An 18,133-nucleotide genomic window follows, 5' to 3' on the forward strand; every position below is an offset into this window, starting at 1 on the left:
AGTATATATCTTTGTATGCCAGACGAGAGTTTTGTCCACAAAAGACTCATCAGTGATGCTCAAATCAAAAAAAGTTAAAAAGACAAATGAAGTACAAAATTGAAAAGCATTCGGGACCAAAAATTCTGAAAGGTCTTGCCAAATGAAGCTAGAGTAATCTATTCCTGGGGTAGAAAATTTATATTATTAAATGATGTTATTTTTGTATTTTCAGTTATTCTGTTTAGCCCGAGCCTTTTTAAGGAATAATAAGATACTAGTATTAGATGAAGCCACAGCCTCCATAGACTTAGCCACAGATAATAAACTCCAACAAGTTATCTTCTCAGCCTTTAAAAACAAAACTGTCATCACTATAGCAGTAAGTACAACTGTAGATTTGTTATTACTGTAAACCAACTAAGTTTTGCGAGTGATTTATTTTCGCGACAAGATGAACCACAAATTTAAATGTTCAACAAATTGTGCAAAATTTCTAGAGGCTTTTATGCATGCTTTAGTAAAACCATGAAATCAAATATCCATGGAAATAAAATTGATTTTAAATCCATGAAAATTGGTACCCATTGAAATAAATGAATCCACAGCAAATAGCATTATACTGACTATAAGGAATGGGTTTTTATACGACCGCAAAAATTAAAAATTTTTTGGTCGTATATTGGTATGACGTTGGCGTCGTCGTCGTCGTCGTCGTCGTCGTCGTTGTCGTCGTCGTCGTCGTCGTCGTCGTCGTCCGGCGTCGTCTGGCGTCGTCCGAAGACACATTGGTTTTCGCACTCTAACTTTAGTTTAAGTGAATGGATCTCCATGAAGTTTCACCATAAGGTTCAATACCACGAAAGGAAGGTTGGGATTGATTTTGGGGGTTATGGTACCAACAGTTAAGGAATTAGGGGCCAAAAAGGGGCCAAAAATAAGCATTTTTGTAACTTTCAGACAATAACTTGTGTGTAAGTGTATGGATCTCTCTGACATTGTACCACAAGGTTCCATATCACAAAGGGAAGGCTGTAATTGATTTTGGGGGTAATTGCCTCAAAATTTTAGGAATTAGGGGCCAAAAAAGGGGCAAAAAACAAGCATTTTTCTAGTTTCATGACAATAACTTGTGTGTAAGTGTTTGGATATTTCTGAAATTGTACTACAAGGTTCCATATCACAAAGGGAAAGCTGGAATTGAGTTTGGGGGTAATTGCCCGAAACGTTTAGGAATTGGGGGCCAAAAAGGGGCCAAAAATAAGCATTTTTCTAGTTTCCAGACAATAACTTGTGTTCAAGTCTATGGATCTCTCTGAAATTGTACTGCAAGGTACCATACCACAAAGGGAAGGCTGGGATTGAGTTTGGGGGTGATGAATCATAAGGGGGTTCAAAAAATTTGGGGGGGGGGGATTTTTTTTTTTTCTTTTTTTCCTTTTTTCCTTTTTTTTTTCTTTTAAAATTATCCATTTTAAGTTGGTTATTTCTGATTTATATTTAAAAGCAAATAATAATGATATGGTAGGAGATACACACCAAACAGGATGTGTAAATTATTATATAATAAGTATTGTGCAATAGCAAGAAATTTTCAATTGCACAGTATTGCACAATAGCAAGAAATCTTCAATTGCACAGTATTGCGCAATAGCAAGAAATCTTCAATTTAACAGTATTGCGCAATAGCAAGAAATCTTCAATTTAACAGTATTGCGCAATAGCAAGAAATATCCAATAGCACAATATTGCACAATAGCAAGAAATTGTCAATTGTACAGTATTGTGCAAAAGAAGATACTTCGTATAAATTGCTTATTTCTTGATCAATTTCAATGGGGTTTTATTCTTGAATTCTTGGGGTTCTTTAATATGCTGAATCTAACCGGGTATTAAGTTTTTGGAATTTGGGCCCCGTTTTTAAATTGGTCCACATTGAGGTCCAAAGGGTCCAAAATTAAACTTTGTTTGATTTCATCAAAAATTGAATTATTGGGGTTCTTTGATATGCCGAATCTAACCGTGTATTTAGATTTTTAATTTTGGGTCCCGTTTTTTAAATTGGTCTACATTAAGGTCCAAAGGGTCCAAAATTAAACTTAGTTTGATTTTAACAAAAATTGAATTCTTGGGGTTCTTTGATATGCTGAATCTAAACATGTGTTTAGATTTTTGATAATGGGCCCAGTTTTCAAGTTGGTCCAAGTTTGGGTCCAAAATTAAACTTTGTTTGATTTCAACAAAAATTGAATATATGGGGTTCTTTGATATGCTGAATCTAAACATGTATTTAGATTTTAGATTTTTGGCCCAGTTTTCAAGTTGGTCCAAATTGGGGTCCAAAATTAAACTTTGTTTGATTTCAACAAAAATTGAATATATGGGGTTCTTTGATATGCTGAATCTTACCATGTATTTAGATTTTTTATTTGTGGGCCCGCTATCAAATTGGTTCATATTGAGGTCAAAAGGGTCCAAAATTAAACTTTGTTTGATTTCATCAAAAATTGAATTATTGGGGTTCTTTGATATGCCAAATCTAACCGTGTATTTAGATTTTTAATTTTGGGTCCTGTTTTTTAAATTGGTCTACATTAAGGTCCAAAGGGTCCAAAATTAAACTTAGTTTGATTTTAACAAAAATTGAATTTTTGGGGTTCTTTGATATGCTGAATCTAAACATGTGTTTAGATTTTTGATTATGGGACCAGTTTTCAAGTTGGTCCAAGTTGGGGTCCAAAATTAAACTTTGTTTGATTTCAACAAAAATTGAATATATGGGGTTCTTTGATATGCTGAATCTAAACATGTATTTAGATTTTAGATTTTTGGCCCAGTTTTCAAGTTGGTCCAAATTGGGGTCCAAAATTAAACTTTGTTTGATTTCAACAAAAATTGAATATATGGGGTTCTTTGATATGCTGAATCTTACCATGTATTTAGATTTTTTATTTGTGGGCCCGCTATCAAATTGGTTCATATTGAGGTCAAAAGGGTCCAAAATTAAACTTTGTTTGATTTCATCAAAAATTGAATTATTGGGGTTCTTTGATATGCCAAATCTAACCGTGTTTTTAGATTTTTAATTTTGGGTCCCGTTTTTTAAATTTGTCTACATTAAGGTCTAAAGGGTCCAAAATTAAACTTAGTTTGATTTTAACAAAAATTGAATTCTTCGGGTACTTTGATATGCTGAATCTAAACATGTGTTTAGATTTTTGATTATGGGACCAGTTTTCAAGTTTGTCCAAGTTGGGGTCCAAAATTAAACTTTGTTTGATTTCAACAAAAATTGAATATATGGGGTTCTTTGATATGCTGAATCTAACCATGTATTTTGATTTTGGACATTGGACCATAATAGGTAAATTAAAAAAATTGAAGTTCTTAGACCACATTCTTTCTGTGTCAGAAACCTATGCTGTGTCAAATATTTAATCACAATCCAAATTCAGAGCTGTATCAAGCTTGAATGTTGTGTCCATACTTGCCCCAACTGTTCAGGGTTCGACCTCTGCGGTCGTATCAAGCTGCGCCCAGCGAAGCATTTTATTTGTCTTGCCATGACGGACTCAAAAAGCAAGACATAGCTATGCTGTTTCTGGCGGTGGCATCAACGATGTATTAGTTTGTGATTAGGTCTAGTTTATGGTGAACCACTAGTGGTAGGTCAATGATGTTTGGTATGCAGTTGAATAAGCATTGGCATATCTCTTTTCCATGGAGATTATGTGGCTCTGCCCCCTCCGTCATGCTCTATTGACTTTGAAACTTTTGCTTAGTTTTCATGTATTAGTTTGTGATGAGGTCAGTTTAAGGGGAACCATTAGTGGTAGGTCAATGATAATTGGTACGCAGTTGAATAAGCATAAGCACATCTCATTTCCATGGAGAATATTTGGTCCTTACCCCTCAGTCATGGTTTATTGACTTTGAAACTTTGTTAGTTTACATGTATTAGTTTTTGATTAGGTAAGTTTAAGATGAACCACTAATGGTAAGTCAATGATATTTGGTATACAAATGTATTGGCATTTGCAAGATTCATTTCCATGGAGATTATATAACCCCACCCCCTAATAATGGTTCATTGACTTTGAAACTTTTACATAGTTTACAAGTTAATGTTTGTGTTTAGGTTTGTTTAAAGGGAACGACTTATGAAAAGTCAATGGTAATTGGTATGCAGTTGTATTAACATTGGCACATCTCATTTCAATGGAGATTGTTAAGCCCTGTACCTTCAGTTATGGTTCACTGACTTTAAATATTTGCATAACTTACATGTTAAAGTGTTGCTATTTTAATTTCAACATTTGCATTATCCAAATAACAAATAGGTGAGACATGTCACTGTGTTAACAGTGTAACTCATTGTTGAAGGCCTTACAGTTGCCAATAATTGCTTACATCCACTTTATTTGAAATTTGGTGGATAGTTCTCTCATTGGCAATCATACCTCATCTCCTTATTTTTATATTTTGTCTATAGAGATCTGCAATTCATTGTGTGATGTTGGTTGCTGTATTTCATATTTGTTTTATCATTTATTGTTTTGAACATAAATCAGGCAGATTAAAAAGTTATATCTTTTGAATTGTTTTACACTTCGTATTATCATCACTTATAGGTTGCACTTTGTAAATACAGCTGTTTCTCAAACCACGCCTCTTTTGGGGAGATTTAGAATATTCATAGAAAATTAATTTTGTTTACATACTGGTTCCCAGTTATGCTCTCTGTGTTCCATCTCATAGAGACATAACTTGGGAATGTTACCAGTAAATATACATGTGCATATTGTTTACATTGAAATCTGTGGTAACCCTTCATTCGAGGTAGAGGTAGTTAAGAAAATTAGTGTTAGTTTAAACTCTGAAAAGTTCAGGGCATATAAACGTTGAAAATATGCCGCACAGCCCTATATTTTGACCTTTGAAAAAAATTGTAGTGCATATGAACTTTCAATTCTAGGATAAGATTTTGTTCAAAACTTCATAGTAAAAGTGGTACAGTTTTAGCCGTAAAAGGAGTTCCTATGGGAAATTGCATTGCCAATATTTACAGAAATGCAACCTTTAATAGCTAAAAGTATATATTTTGCTCATTGTTGAAGACTGTATAGTTACGAATAGTTACTTACATCTACGTAGTTTGATCTCGAGTGGATGGTTGTCTTATTTTCAATCATACCACATCTTCTTATTTTTATCAGACCTGCCAACTATCCTGATTTATGGGGGATATCCCCATGAGAGGATTTGACCTGAATTTTTATACGACCGCAAAAAAATTTTGTGGTTGTATATTGGTATGACGTTGGCGTCGTCGTCGTCGTCGTCGTCGTCGTCCGGCGTCGTCGTCCGAATACATATTGGTTTTCGCACTCTAACTTTAGTTTAAGTGAATGGATCTTTTTGAAATTTGACCATAAGGTTAAATACCACAAAAGGAAGGTTGGGATTGATTTTGGGGGTTATGGTACCAACAGTTAAGGAATAAGGGGCCAAAAAGGGGCCAAAAATGAGCATTTTCTAGTTTCCAGACAATAACTGTGGAACGGTGTATGGATCTCTCTGAAATTATACTACAAGTTTCCATACCACAAAGGGATGGTTAGGATTTGCTTTGGGGGGTTATGGCTCAAACCGTTTAGGAATTAGGGGCAAAAAAGGGGGAAAAACAAGGTTGTCCTGGTTAATGGACAAATACTTTAGTACAAAACATAATTTAAAGCAGTGTAAGGGAGATAAATCAAATACATCATTGAAATTATCTCCCTTACACTGCTTTTAAATTATGTATAAAGTAATGGTTAATGAACAATAAAGATAATCTAAAACAGTGTAAGGGAGGTAATCCAAATACAACGTTTTGGTTACTTCCCTTACACTGCTTTTAAATTATGTTTAAAGAAATGCATATTTATAAAGGAAGACCAGTAAAAATATCTGCAAATGTTTTCATCTTTTTTTTTTACAAAAAAATCCATATGAAAGATTTGACACTATATTTTTATTAATTCTATTATAAAATAGATTAAGTTAGCACTATGGTAAATTTAAATGGGTAATTATGGTTGCCTACTCCATTGGAAATTTGAATTGAGATTATGATCATATCTTGAGGGAAAGAATTTTTTTGGGGGAAAAAGGGGGGGGGGGATAAAAAGAAATTGTGGGGGGCCAATTTTTTCTCATTTCAGATTTCAGAAATTTAAAAAAGAATTATTCTTCAAATATTATTTTTTTTTCAAATTTCAAATATTGAAAAATTTCAAGAAGTAATCTTTAATTGCACAGTATGGCGCATTAGATTTGTAAAATCTTTGATCACATTTATTTATTTGTTATGCCGAATCTAACAGTGTATTTAGATTTTTAATTTTGGGTCCAGTTTTCAAATTGGTCTACATTAATGTCCAAAGGGTCCAAAATTAAACTTTGTTTGATTTTAGCAAAAATTGAATATATGAGGTTCTTTGATATGCTGAATCTAAACATGTATTTAGATTTTTGATTTTTGGCCCAGTTTTCAAGTTGGTCCAAATTGGGGTCCAAAATTAAACTTTGTTTGATTTCAACAAAAATTGAATATATGGGGTTCTTTGATATGCTGAATCTAACCATGAATTTAGATTTTTTATTTGTGGGCCCCGCTATCAAATTGGTTCATATTGAGGTCAAAAGGGTCCAAAATTAAACTTTGTTTGATTTCATCAAAAATTGAATTATTGGGGTTCTGTGATATTCCAAATCTAACCGTGTATTTAGATTTTTTATTTTAAGTCCCGTTTTTTAAATTGGTCTACATTAAGGTCCAAAGGGTCCAAAATTAAACTTAGTTTGATTTTAGCAAAAATTGAATTCTTGGGGTTCTTTGATATGCTGAATCTAAACATGTGTTTAGATTTTTGATTATGGGCCCAGTTTTCAAGTTTGTCCAAGTTGGGGTCCAAAATTAAACTTTGTTTGATTTTAACAAAAATTGAATATATGGGGTTCTTTGATATGCTGAATCTAACCATGTATTTTGATTTTGGACATTAGACCATAATAGGTAAATTAAAAAAATTCAAGTTCTTAGACCACATTCTTTCTGTGTCAGAAACCTATGCTGTGTCAAATATTTAATAACAATCCAAATTCAGAGCTGTATCAAGCTTGAATGTTGTGTCCATACTTGCCCCAACTGTTCAGGGTTCGACCTCTGCGGTCGTATCAAGCTGCGCCCCAGCGAAGCATTTTATTAAATTCTTTAATATGTAAACTTAAAACTTTAAAACAGCCATTCAATATTGAGTTAAAAAGGTGTTTAAGCACATATATACAGTAGTAGATTAAGAACACTTATGACAATATAAGAAGAGCATAAGGTCCTCTTGCACTTTTAAAAAATCCCCCATGGAGATTTTGACTTGTTGGCAGGTATGTTTTATGTGAATCTTCCATGTAGGGTAATGTTTTTAGGACACACTATTCTGGAAAAATAACTTTCTATATACTTCTTCACAAGAAGAAATGGAAGCAATTTTTTTAGCTCACCTGGCCCAAAGGGCCAAGTGAGCTTTTCTCATCACTTGGCATCCGTCGTCCTGCATCCTGCGTCCGTCATCCGTAAACCTTTACAAATATCTTCTCCTCTGAAACTACTGGGCCAAATTTGATCAAACTTGGCCACAATCATCATTGGGGTATCTAGTTTAAAAAATGTGTCCGGTGATCCGGCCAACCTACCAAGATGGCGGCCATGGCTAAAAATAGAACATAGGGGGAAAATGTAGATTTTGGCTTATATCTCTGAAACCAAATCTGACAGAGTAAAATTGTTTATCAGGTCAAGATCTATCTGCCCTGAAATTTTCAGATGAATCTGACAACCTGTTGTTGGGTTGCTGCCCCTGAATTGGTAATTTTAAGGAAATTTTGCCGTTTTTTGTTATTACCTTGAATATTATTATAGATAGAGATAAACTGTAAACAGCAATGATGTACAGCAAAGTAAGATCTACAAATAAGTCAACATGACCAAAATTGTCAATTGACCCCTTAAGGAGTTATTGCCCTTTATAGTCAATTTTTTACAATTTTCATAAATTTTGTAAATTTTTGTAAATTTTTACAAAATATTTTCCACTGCAACTACTGGGCCAAGTTCATTATAGATAGAGATAATTGTAAGCAGCAAGAATGTTCAGTAAAGTAAGATCTACAAACACATCACTATCACCAAAACACAATTTTGTCATGAATTCATCTGTGTCTTTTGTTCAATATGCACATAGACCAAGGTGAGCGACACAGGCTCTTTAGAGCCTCTAGTTTAACAAGTAACCAAACTAGACATTAGAGCTATGTGAAAATTGCCTGGTACCCAATTTATAGATGGAGCCACGGAAATAAGGCCTATAAATTAAATCAGCACCATGAATACACTACACTGAACCTATCCTAAATCAAGTTAGACCTCCAGCAAGCCAAACTCCGACCCTCTTAAGCATAGATATAACTGTCATATATGAGATATCCAGATGACGATATTTTTATTTTTATGTCAACCCTTGTGCTAACATCAATTTGTCCATAAGAAACTATTCTCAAATCAATGGATTATAGATACATCTCTAGGAATAACCTAGATACATTTTTTGCCCCATTTTTATTGCAATTAAACTCAAAATATCTATATTTTTTAATTACATATATTTATGTAGCTTTTTTCTTTTACAAAATTTATTGACTTGAAATTTATAACTCATGTTTTTGGTATGAATTCTGAATTTGAACTAGATGTACTATGAGTTTGGCTTTCAGATATGTCATCAATATTACTAGCTAAGCATAAAAGTCACAGCATTGCAAAATTAGAATAAATGGCCAAGGGCATATTTTGCTATGGTAATCCTGAAGCCATGCTGTCAGAAATATATTTAAGGAAGTGCACAATTTGAACAGTTTCATGGAAGTTTGTTTATTATATGCCTTGACGAAATTTTACTATTTGGGGTATGCCAAACTTGACAACATATATAGCAATGATATTAATATTGCACCAATAAAGTTCTCTGTCCTCAACCAGTGGTATTGTATCTTAACATAATTTTTATCTCTTTTGTAGCATCGTATTTCCACAATTATGAATTATGACAGAGTTATTGTCCTTGACAAAGGCAAAGTTATGGAATATGAGTCGCCAAAGAACTTAATGAAAGATAAAGACAGCATGTTTAGTGCACTGGTCAAAAGTGTCAAGAATAGATAATTTAAAATCAAATCTAATCCAAAAATAGGATGATACTGGCAGCAATAAAAAATTTATACAGTTTTACAATGTTTGAAATAAAAATTAGGTCCAAGTTATTCCATTTATATGAATGTAACAGGAAGGCTTACATGAATTTAAAAAGCCTAAATTGTATCTAGTTGTGATGAAGCTTGTCACACAAAACTGTTTTCTTATAATAAGCCTTGAAAAATATAAACCTTTTATCATTAATCAAGCACCTTATATTTAGATTTTATGTACCTTTCATCACAAATATAAAATGACTGTGCTTCTCAGTGGCAGTCAATTTCTGTTCCAGAATTATTGTTCACAATCATATATTCATCGACAGTCTTTTACAATTATTTCTTGGTTTGTCAGTAACTATGATGTACACAATGTTAACATGAGATCTGCTTTTTCTAATTGTCACAGACTTCTATGTGAAATCACTGTGTAAAATAGTCTTGTAACCAGGTTTAACCCACAATTTTTCAAAGAAAATGCCTGTACCAAGTAAGGAATATGACAACTGTTTTACATTTGTTCCCTTTGTTGATATATACTAATTAGATATAAGAAGATGTGGTATGAGTGCCAATGAGACAACTCTCCATCCAAGTCAAAATTTATAAAAGTAAACCATTATAGGTCAAAGTACGGTCTTCAACACGGAGCCTTGGCTCACACCTAACAGCAAGCTATAAAGGGCCCCAAAAATTACTAGTGTAAAACCATTCAAACGGGAAAAACCAACGGTCTAATCTATATAAAAAACGAGAAACACGTATGAAGCACATCAACAAACGACAACTACTGAACATCAGATTCCTGACTTAGGACGGGTTTGATTTTGTCAGTTTTTATGGACTTCCCCCTTTTTGAATTTAGCTTGGAGTTTTGTATTTTTGTTATACTTTTCTTGACAGTCCAGGTAAACGCTTAAAAAGACCGTCAGTATTTTTTATGGATAATGATAATCCAAGTTAGATGTTTGTCAAAACTATTGGTAATAGTTTTTGCAGTAAACAATTATTCTAGAACAGAACATTACTGCTATTAGGAAGGATAGTTGTATTTAGGTTTTTTTATGATGTGTTTAGAAAGCTGATTTAAAGTAAGCACTAATTATGTTAGTGCAAAAAGTAATTCCCAGGGAAAATAATTATGAAGAAATGTGTTCAAAAGAAAATAGCATTCAGACATTCTTGTACAAAATATTAACAATATTTAAATTAATAAAATCGGTGCTTGGATGTTTGTGAAGGACATTTGTATTATAGCCATGTATGGATAATACTGTTAATTTATAAGTTAATTACCTAGAAAATGATTAATTGATTACAAACCAATTATGTGATTACAGTATACACTTTCAGTTGAAGGCTAGCTTAGTTGATGAATATTTATTATAGGAATAATATTTTACACTGTATTTGTTTACTAAATATTTCCTTTAGCTTCAGAATATGAGGGTCTGGATTAGGGGGTCATTCATTCTATTGTAACATGACATTAGTTTTTTTTTTACTGAAAAACATGACAATTTGATGCAGAGGTATTAAATAATTTATAAAGAAAGACATTTTATTATTCATCTGTGAACATTGTTGTTAATCCATAATTTTAAAATATTTGATAAAATAAATAAAAGGATCATCTATATTGAGGTAAATAGTAAGAAAAGAAAGTCATGATTATCTTCTTAATACATTTGTACATTTTTGATTATTACGTCTGACATAATTTGACTAAAATAAAACCACACTGAATTTTATAAGTAACAGATTTAATGGTAAACAGTTAATAACTTGATTTAAAAGATAACACATGTTGGTTTTTTGTTTGTCCCAAAGAACATTTGGAACAAACAGATGTTCAAATAACTGACAAAGATAACAGACTTTCTAACTCATTGAAGATACCAGGCTTATATTTAGGTACTCCAGGCATGTGTTTCATCAATTTTAGATTCAATGGCACTCAAATCAAAACAATTTGAAAGCCAACCATAAAATACGAAGTTGAATAGCATAAAAACAGAAAATTCCGTGCTGATGCACAACAGTCCACCAAAATTGCTTCAGTGCAACAGTCATCTAACAGAAGAGTTAAAGATTAATTAAACATTGTAAATATTATATAAAAACGATATTTAAGGGATTATTGAAATCAGAAAGCAACTGAATGAAATAATAACAAAAAAGACTCACTTTTTTAATGTTCAACTGTGCAAAATAATAAAGAGGTATTAAAGTTTTACCTGTTAGGTTGTGATAAAAGTAATGTTTAACATTCTGTACTTATAATTCTAGTGCTGTGTAATAATGTCTGAAAGACTAAAGTTTTGTAATGTACAGTCTTAAATATATTTTATATTTAAATATTTTGTAGAACAGAAACGAAATTTAAATTAAGGACACATTGGTGAGCATTACTAAACATATCATTTTTTCTAAAAAAAATTATGACTGTTTTTTTTCCATTCCCCCTAAAATTTGCGTTTACACTGGGAATGTTCTAATTTGTTATTAAGAATTTTTTTGAATTTCAATTTTTTATGAATAATTATCATGTGAATCATCTCATTTTCAACTAAACAAACTTTAATCAGTCAAATGCCTGAGATACATATTTGTTGTGCAAGCAGCAGCAATCATTTTTGCCTACACACACAGCTTTAGTCAATCAAATTGATCTGTTTTTCAGTTTGCAGCACAGTAGGCAAGATGTGTTTATCACTGTTTACAATTTAGAAGGTTATTAACCCTGTTGACATAGTTTTTTGTTAAAATATCTATTTATTGGCTTTTTTTTATTTCTGACATTGTTACTGATTATAGTATTTTGTTTATTTTTAAGTATGATTTTGTAGTTTTACACATGCACATAAAATTTACACAGACATTTTAACAGTGTAGCATATTAGTTTTTTTTTTATGATTTATTTGTAGCAGACATCTATGTGTTGATTATTTTTTTCTGTTATTTGCATTTTAAATATTTTTGACATTTTGTGTACAGATTTTTCTATTTTACATAGTTTCCTCCTGTTTAAAATGACAGGAAAATATAATGATTAAATATGTAAATGATTTCTAATGTTTGTTATTCTTACTGAATATATAAACGTTTTATCCTCTTACTAATGATTGATTGATTGATTGATTGATTGATTATTGGTATTTCATGCCACTTTCAGCATACTTGGCTTTACCATTGCATCCAGTTTATTTTTTGAAGAGGAACTTGGAGTACCAGGATAGAACCACAACTTTGGCAAGAAAACTTGCAATCGGAGTCGAATGTACCTTGCCATGACCAGGTTTTGAACTCGCAGCTCACTGATGACAGCAGCCTAGTGATCAGTGTAAGCACTACTTAGACCATTCAGCTAACAAAGCCCCCATTTTCCTAATGTACCTAACAGTTAACTTGTTTAATGAATATAGTGTCATTTGGTTAACTACTTGCCTGTCAAGAAGGTATATGATTTAGAGGTTAAAATTTGTTTACATCATTGTAATGCATGCCACCATACGATTCTGAATATTTATATGCTCCACTTAAGGGCATTATGTTTTTCCGTTTGTGCGTCCGTCCATCCGTCCGTCTGTCCCGCTTCAGGTTAAAGTTTTTGATGAAGTTGAAGTCCAATCAACTTGAAATTTAGTACACATGTTACCTATGACATGATCTTTCTAATTTTAATGCCAAATTAGAGTTTTGACCCCAATTTCACGGTCCACTGAACATAGGAAATGATAGTGCGAGTGGAGGTTAAAGTTTTTGGTCAAGGTAGTTTTTGATGAAGTTGAAGTCCAATCAACTTGAAACTTAGTACACATGTTCCCTATGATATGATCTTTCTGATTTAAATGCCAAATTAGAGTTTTGACCCCAATTTCACGGTTCACCGAACATAGAAAATGATAGTGTGAGTGAGGCATCCGTGTACTATGGACACATTCTTGTTCCTTGCTTATTATCAAGTGAACAAAAATAACAGTGTTAAACACTTTTTTGTTTGAAGAGCCAGAATCCCATAGTGAAGTGAGCCAGATACTCATTGTGAAGTGAGCCAGATACCCATAGTGAAGTGAGCCACAATCCCATAGTGAAGTGAGACACAATCCGAGTCAAAATCCTATAATAAAGTGAAACACGATCCCATATTGAAGTGAATCACAATCACATAGTAAAGTTAGCCACAATCACGTAGTGAAGTGAGCCAGAATCCTGTAATAAAGTGAGACACAATCCCATAGTGAATTGATTCAGAATCCTAGAAGGTGAGACACAATCCCATAGTGAAGTGAGCCACAATTCAATGGTAAAGTTAGCCATTCTCCCATATTGAAGTGGTACACCGTAAATAGTAGGTAAATTATATTTGCTGTATGGAATGATTATAATGAATACTTGTCTCTCTTTTGCTTGGTTTGTCTAATAAATTAACTCATCACAGATACCAGGATTATGTACGCCTCATGCGGTTTTCGTCTGCAAAATACTCACCGGTCACGCTCGAATAAATTAAGTTAAAAAGGTCAAATATCAATGAATATAGTACGAAGCATTAAGGACCAAAAATTGCTAAAAAGGTTTTGCCAAATATAATTAAGGTAATCTAATCCTGGGGTAAAAATACTTAGGATTTCGAAACATTTAAGTTTTTTAGACAAGTTGATTTATAAGCATGAATATATCAATGATAACTCGTGTCAACACATAAGTGCTGTTTAAAGGGCTGGCGATAACATTTGGAAGGAAACCTCCACCAGCAGTGGCAGAGACAGAGACCTCAATTTGTATGGTTCATTGGTCAATGTTAAGTGTTTAATTAGGTCCGTTCCTCAAATACTGAAACCTTTGGGGTCAACCATATATGCCCACCTTCTGTATTCGGTAATGATTCAATTTTTCATGTTGAGTTAAACTGAAAAAAAAAATAAACATTTTCAACTCTTCAGGGCAGTCAGTTCTTGTTTGAAAATACTTATAACTTTTAATTATACTCACTTTTTTTAAAGATGCGACAAATTGGAGTTCGCCAATGTTGAATAAAGGAGTAGGAGTGTACTTTACTGTCATACAAGTGGGAGTGGCTAGCTGTGAGACCAGGTTTAGTCCACCATTTCCGCACAAGGAAATGCCTGTACCAAGTCAGGAATATGGCAGTTGGTTTCCATTCGTTAGATGTGTTTGAGCTTTTGATTTTGCCATTTCATAAAGGACTTTCCGTTTTGAATTTCCCTTGGAGTTTGGTATTTTTGTTATTTTACTTTTTGAAAGAAGCAATTTCTTGTCGAAATAAGAAAATGAAAATAACACCATACATTTCGTGCGTCCGAAGCTCTTTTCTGGATTTACCTGCAATAGGAACATGAGGAACGCTAAAACTTAAAACATTTGGAAACTAGGGATGTATAAATACATACAAATCTTTGATTGAAATAATGATTGTCAAATATCTAGGAACAAATTTGCCTGGGGGAGTTGGAAACTTAGTTTTTGCGACTTCTGTCGCAGAAAGCTCGACATAGGGATAGTGATCCGGCGGGGGGGGGGGGGGGGGGGGGGGGGCATTAACTAACTACGTAAAAGCTTAATATTTTATAAGGTGGACGACCTGGATGCTTCATACTTTGTATAAAGATGCCTTATGTTATAAAGTCTGTCATGGATCCATTGTCCTTGACCTCATTTTCATGGTTCAGTGACTACTTGAAAAAAAAGTTAACATTTTTTATAATGTTGATTTCTCTCTAATTATGAGTAATAGGATACCTATATTAAGTATGTACGTACCTAATTCATTTATGACCACATATGCTCAATACCTTTCTCTACATACAAACATATAGTCATAACAGCAAAAACATGCAGGACAAATTTAAATAAATCCAGAACATAATATTACATTCATACGACAGCAGACATGAAAACAGAGTGTGTACCTCATGTCATAAAAACAACACCAAGCAGTCAGCTCGTAAAAGAATACAAGCAATTATCTCGAGGAAGGATAAATATGTCAAAATAAGTTCTAAGTTGTTATTTGATTTATTGTTGATTGTTGGTTGCTAAACGGCCAGTGGCAAATATTTCATGCATGTTCAAGACAAGACTGAATTAACAAAAATACAATAGGTAGGTCCTGTAATAGAGGCCCTCTGGGATGAAGGTCGGGGAAATTTTAGTCTGCCACTGAGAAATGAGGGTATATTGGATGTGGACAGAAATTAGACTTGCAACAGGCCACCTACGGACCCTTCAGAGTTGTTACAAGGGATCTTAACATGCACAGAGCGTTGCACTCTATCTTTACGGTGCATCGGATTTAAATCCTCATTCTGACCGGATGTGGCTGCGTACTTGTATATTCCGCACAACAAACGGACGCCCCACTTTGGCAAGGGTTTTACTGCCGGTCGGAAGACATGTAGTGACCATATTTCTATTCCCCAGTCACCCTTGGGGGTGATAATTTGTGAAAAATTGGATATATTGAAAACTTGTAACAAATAAATACGACTCATAACTTGTTTCAACACACACCTGATCAAGATCTTATTGCAGGAGATAAAAGTAAGGAAATTTTCCAAACTAACATGGCAAATGAATCGGTGCACCAATTTAAGTCTGGGGTTTGAACATGCATCATATCCACCGATTTATTGTAGTCTGATTGCCACAGGCCACCTACGAACCCCTCCAAGAGTGGTTGCAAGTGTTTCTAACGTGCAGTAAGCGTGGCATCGGATTCAACGTACCTATTCTAACCGAACATGGCTGCACATTTATACATCCTGCACAACCCAACAGACGCCCCAGTTTTCCTTAGGTTTTACTGTCGGTCATAAGATCAAAAGTGACTACAATTCTTTTCCCCAGTTACCTTTTGAGTTGAATGACTAAAGTACAGCACATAAAATTTGAACATCTAACAATTTAAAGAAGCGTGTTCAAAACTATTATTAGAGATATACAAATAAGAAAATGTGGTATGATTGGTATTGAGACAACTGGTCTTAGAGATAAAAATAAAAAAAGGCCCAACAGAGCCATTTGTAATACTTTGTCAGGAACAGCGACAAATCATATGAAAATAAGATCTACTGTAGAAAATCATGTACATGCCATTATTTAGACACACATCTTCATTCATTTCTATAACATGGGCAGTCCTGATTTTCCTATGTTGTGTTGCAAAATTGTGTCAATTTGGATAGAAGCTTGGCAACAATTTTTTTTTTTTTTTGTGTGCAACAACTTATTTATTGAAAACGAACATTTTCACCTGTGTTTATATCGACAATAAGTCTATATAATAGGACTTAGTGGAACCAACTAAATGTCGATTACCTGAAATCCAAATAATATAAATAATGAAACAAGTATTTACATTGTATCTAATCCATAAAAATGAGAACCATTATGATGTTGCATTTTAAACTTCAGTCGTGCATAAAAGTTTGCTAGTGAACGTACACTACAAACCAGTAAAAGTCTGAAATGGCCTATATCTGTACTCGACTGTACTGGTTTTTACTCGACCAGTCTGAATTGGTTTGAAATTTACTTGATATTACTCGACTGTAGTCTGACCTGTACTTAACAGTCTGAACTTGTACTCGACCAGTACTTAACCATTTTATACGAGTCTGAACCATACTCGACTTAGTCTTAACCATTTTCGACCAAGTCTGAACCATGCTCGACCTAGTCTGAACCATACTAGACCTAGTCTGAACCATACTCGACCAAGTCTTAACCAACCTAGACCTGTTTCAGTATTTTTCTATTGTATTTCATCAAATTAGGAACTGTTATACATACATATATATACAATGTATATCACATTTAGAATTAAAATAAAACAAGATGATCAAAGGAAGTAATTTCTGTTTGGATTAAAAAAATATCATGTAATAAATTAAGTTTTCATTAAATGAATTTTTATATACATGATATGTTCACATTGCTTTATGTACATAAAAAATACTAGAACTTTCAACCATTATTCAAATATCTTAAATGTTATTCAATTTTTTTTTTATCAAAATATATATAAAATAGTATATAAAGCAACTTAATAAATGTTAACATTGACTCTTTTGTTTTGTAAAACCACGAATTTAATATAATAATAATGATAAAACTTTCATAGCAATCCTTGATAACCTTTTAAAAAAGGAAATGTATTCCAAAGTTGCAGTAGAAATTTAAATTAATTAAATTCAAATACATTTTGGTTGAGACGAGTGAACCAACACCTTCTAACGGAATAGGTAGGTAGAGTAACCAAGATGGATACCGAAGTATGCTGCGGTTGTCTTAAAACCTCATGAATATAAACTATACCATTAGAATGAAACAGAAGAAAAAGAAAAGTACCCACCGTCCCACAACAATCCTGGAACAAGATTTATTTGTATCATCCGATGAAGAAGAAGAACAACAAGACCCCGGCACCCCATCCACATACCCGGAGGAAGATACGGAAGAAAACACAACCGCTATAAAACTAAGTTACTATTCAGACTATGTCGGACTAGAACAATATAAAAATTACACACTCACAGAGACCTATTCAGAAGATAGTATTGCCACAGTATGTCTAGACGAAGACTATCAGACAGGAATCCACTACAACACAAACAACGCCATTTACGGAATATTTAAAATTAGCAAAGACTAACATTTGTTTCACATTTTATTTTCATTCAGAACTTATTATTTTATTGTGAACATTAATTTACACATTATACTTTAATCAATAATTTCAACAACGTCATAATTGTAACAAACCGCATTTTCTGTACTTCAATGAATGTAAACTCTGTAATATTGTCCTGATGACGCCGCATTAGCGGCGAAACATGT

At 33.2% G+C, this 18,133-nt stretch overlaps 1 protein-coding gene across 2 annotated transcripts in view; it reads left to right on the top strand.

The window, feature by feature from the left end:
* The window catches only part of LOC127710911 (ATP-binding cassette sub-family C member 8-like), a 70,846-nt gene extending 58,506 nt beyond the window's left edge, over window positions 1-12,340 (top strand). For both annotated transcript variants that reach the window (XM_052216873.1, XM_052216874.1), the window contains 2 exons: window positions 215-361; window positions 9,098-12,340. In XM_052216873.1, the coding sequence (XP_052072833.1) occupies window positions 215-361; window positions 9,098-9,241 (291 nt within the window). In that variant the 3' untranslated portion in view covers window positions 9,242-12,340. The remainder of the gene's footprint in view (window positions 1-214; window positions 362-9,097) is intronic.
* Window positions 12,341-18,133: the final 5,793 nt, after the last annotated feature.

The sequence above is a fragment of the Mytilus californianus genome, unplaced genomic scaffold, assembly GCF_021869535.1.
Source record: "Mytilus californianus isolate M0D057914Y unplaced genomic scaffold, xbMytCali1.0.p SCAF_8, whole genome shotgun sequence".
Classification (NCBI taxonomy): Eukaryota; Metazoa; Mollusca; class Bivalvia; order Mytilida; family Mytilidae; genus Mytilus; species Mytilus californianus.